General features: G+C 38.0%; 1 protein-coding gene across 1 annotated transcript; it reads left to right on the forward strand.

The window, feature by feature from the left end:
- The first annotated feature begins 273 nt into the window (after positions 1 to 273).
- LOC126611839 (ras-related protein RIC2-like) lies at positions 274 to 889 on the forward strand. The gene is made up of 2 exons (XM_050280178.1): positions 274 to 495; positions 809 to 889. Exons 1-2 carry the CDS (start codon positions 274 to 276, stop codon positions 887 to 889), a joined length of 303 nt encoding a protein of 100 aa, XP_050136135.1.
- The last annotated feature ends 2120 nt before the right edge of the window (positions 890 to 3009 follow it).

Raw genomic sequence — 3009 nt, forward strand, 5'->3', positions numbered from 1 at the left:
CTTTGTTCATTCAATTTTATATTATTCCTTTTTAGTGTCTTGGATTAGTTGTATGCTATGAACACATTCTACAATTGCATATTCATTATAATTAAATTTACAAGTTTCATTTATGTTAGTTATTTGTTTGTAGTTCTCATGCATTCTTTTATGGCTTCGTCACTTTCGGATGTCAGCCAGCATGTGCCTACCCTGGTGTTTGGAGGATATCAGGGTTGTGCATGTCATCTCATAAGCAAGAAACGTTTAGACTTTGTCTTTTGGGACATAGTAATGGCTAGGTACAGAGTTGAGGACGACTATGACTACCTATTCATGGTGGTGGTGATCTACGACTCCAATGTCTTCAAGTCCAACTTGTTGACAAGGTTCACTAGGGACGAGTTTAGCCTTGAGTCCAAGTCCACCATCAGCGTCGAGTTTGCCGCCCGCAGCTTGGATGTTGATGGCAAAGTCATCAAGGCCCAGATTTGGGACATTGTTGGTCAAGAAAAGGTTTTTGTAATTTATGCTTTGCTATTTGTGTAAATGGGTATTTGGACATGCCTAATTGCTAGTTGCTACATGTAACGTCATTAATTCGTATTGTAATGAAGAAAGGTCTCTGTAATTTATGCTTTCCGGTTGTTTGTGAATCACTAGACCTCAGGTATTTTATGGCTTATATTATATTACTGAAGACTAGGAGACAATTGATTAGTGGAATTCGTATTTTCAATTATGCATTTTAGTGTTGTTAGGAGACGTTAAAATTAAATTTTAGATAATCAATGATGAGTTTCTAAGCATACTTCATCTTTGTTAACAGAGGTTACTGTCTAATGGTAAAACAAGCAGAAGAGCTGGTGCATCATCTACTCGAAAACCTACTTTAGCTATGACCAAATGAGGTTCTGAGAGGAAATAGAAGTTTGCCTCAATAATACTCATGTTTTTAGGCGTACACGTAGGCAAAAGCCAATATATCAAATCAATATTTTCTATTATTTTTCTCCTAGTGTTTGAGTGGTAAATCTCACTCTTAGCCTTCCATTGATCTAGAACAGCCAGTGATTCACGACCTTCTTCATCTTTAGAATCATTTCTGCTCTCTCGCATCATCTTGGAAATCCTAATTAACATGGTCATAAGTTTCAAACTGTAGATCATCTCTCTTATCATGGAAATCATAGTTACTATATGTTCAAGTTCTTGATTGTGATTCAATTCTTGAAATTCTAGTTCCTATACCTTCATATGGATTTCATTATTTTCATTGCTTCAATGTGGGATGTAACCAACCAAGTATAAAGAAGGTGAACTTTTAATGGGTATTTAAGAAATAGTTAGTGTTTAGTTTAAAATATAGTGATAGTACTAGTGTTCAGTTTAAGAAATAATGATAGTACCCTTGTTCAGTTCTAGAAATATTCAATGTTCAGTTTAAGAAATAGTTAGTATTCAGTTTTAGAAATAGTCAATGTTCAGCTTAAGAAATAGTCAGTATTTAGTTTAAGAAATAGTTAGTATTCAGTTTCAAAAATAGTGTTGTACTCGTGTTAATTTTTAGAAATAGTCAATGTTCAGTTTAGAAATAGTGGTAGTACCAGTGCTCAGTTTCAAAATTAGTGTTGTACTCATGGATCGTCGTGGTGGGGCTATGTCTTTCGAGCGTGTGAATCAAACTCTCAATGAAAACACCAATTTGTGGATGTAAATTTCTGCCATCTTCTCCTTTGACGAAAATGCTCTTGCAAAATAATAACACATAAGATTAAGGTCAAAAGCCTCATGCGCCCACGATGAATGGGGGGGCTTTGGCCAAAGAATCTTCGATGTCAAAGTTATTCTGAAAAGAATGTGTTTAGGAGTTTGTGGGTAGCAAATGGCCTAACTTTTTAGTGGGATAATATGGGTATTTATAGAAGGGTGGCCGGCCCTTAGGGTGGAGAATGGCCTGCCATATATGATGGTATTTGGAGAAGAATTGCAAGATATTATGTGAAATAATATCTTGCAATTAACATGGCAATTATTCCTAAATTAAATAGGAAGTTTTGGAAGTTACATTTTGAATAAAATCAATAAGGGATTGATGAGGAGTGATGAGAGGGATTTGAATAAATACCGTATTGATCACCTTTGACTCTTCCTTGCCGTTATTGTCTGTTGCATGCATGTGGAAATCCCGGTGTGTCTCGAGGGTGATCTTGTCTTCTTCTTGCAAAAAATCGTATTCTGTTGATTTCTTTGTCTTCTTATTGGGTGGTGTTGCCGCTGGGCAGCCATCAGGCTGGTGCGGCACGTCGATCGACAAGGGTCAGGAGTTAGCTTAGCATGGACTAAGGAGGTGGTGTGGCAGGGGCCATGGCTTGGCTAGAGCCAAGGACTGGCTTGGCATAGGTCAAGGAAGTGGCATGGCATGGCATGGGCCACTGTTTGGGCTGCTCGGCTTGGTTGGAGCCAAGGGTAGCTGCGTAGCTGAAGTCGTGGCTTGAGGCGTTAGGCTGCAGTGCTAGTATGTTAGCTTGATTACTGGACCTTCAATTGAGAAGAAATCATTCAGTTGCTAAAGATGTGTCAAAGCCTCCTATTTCTGCTAATGCTACGTCTGTGCTGCTTGCCAAAAAGAAAGAAATTACTTAAGTTTGATTTCTCAATTGCCGTAGATAGAGCAATCAAAGATGGTGCTGCCAAGATCGAAACTACTGAAGATGAAGTGCCAGATGAGCAAACTGATGAGTGCGAAGTGGTTGTTGGAGAGCCTAAGGTCATTCAAGCTGCTAAATGAGTAGTTTGCTATGTTTAACTTGTGTCAGATTTCGGCGACCTTCATATAAGTTTATCAATTTGCTAGAAATTTAATAAACTGCTTTCTTTGCTTTACTCCATCTTTGTTTTTCTTGAAACTTTGATTGCTTGAAGCGTCTTGCAAAAATTTTAGCCATAGAACTGTCAGTCGGGCACACTACTTCAAAAAAGGCTAACGATCCCATAGAGTCACTATAGCCTTAAGTTTTGGCTTCTTAG

This window comes from Malus sylvestris, chromosome 17 (genome assembly GCF_916048215.2).
Source record: "Malus sylvestris chromosome 17, drMalSylv7.2, whole genome shotgun sequence".
NCBI classification, from domain to species: Eukaryota; Viridiplantae; Streptophyta; class Magnoliopsida; order Rosales; family Rosaceae; genus Malus; species Malus sylvestris.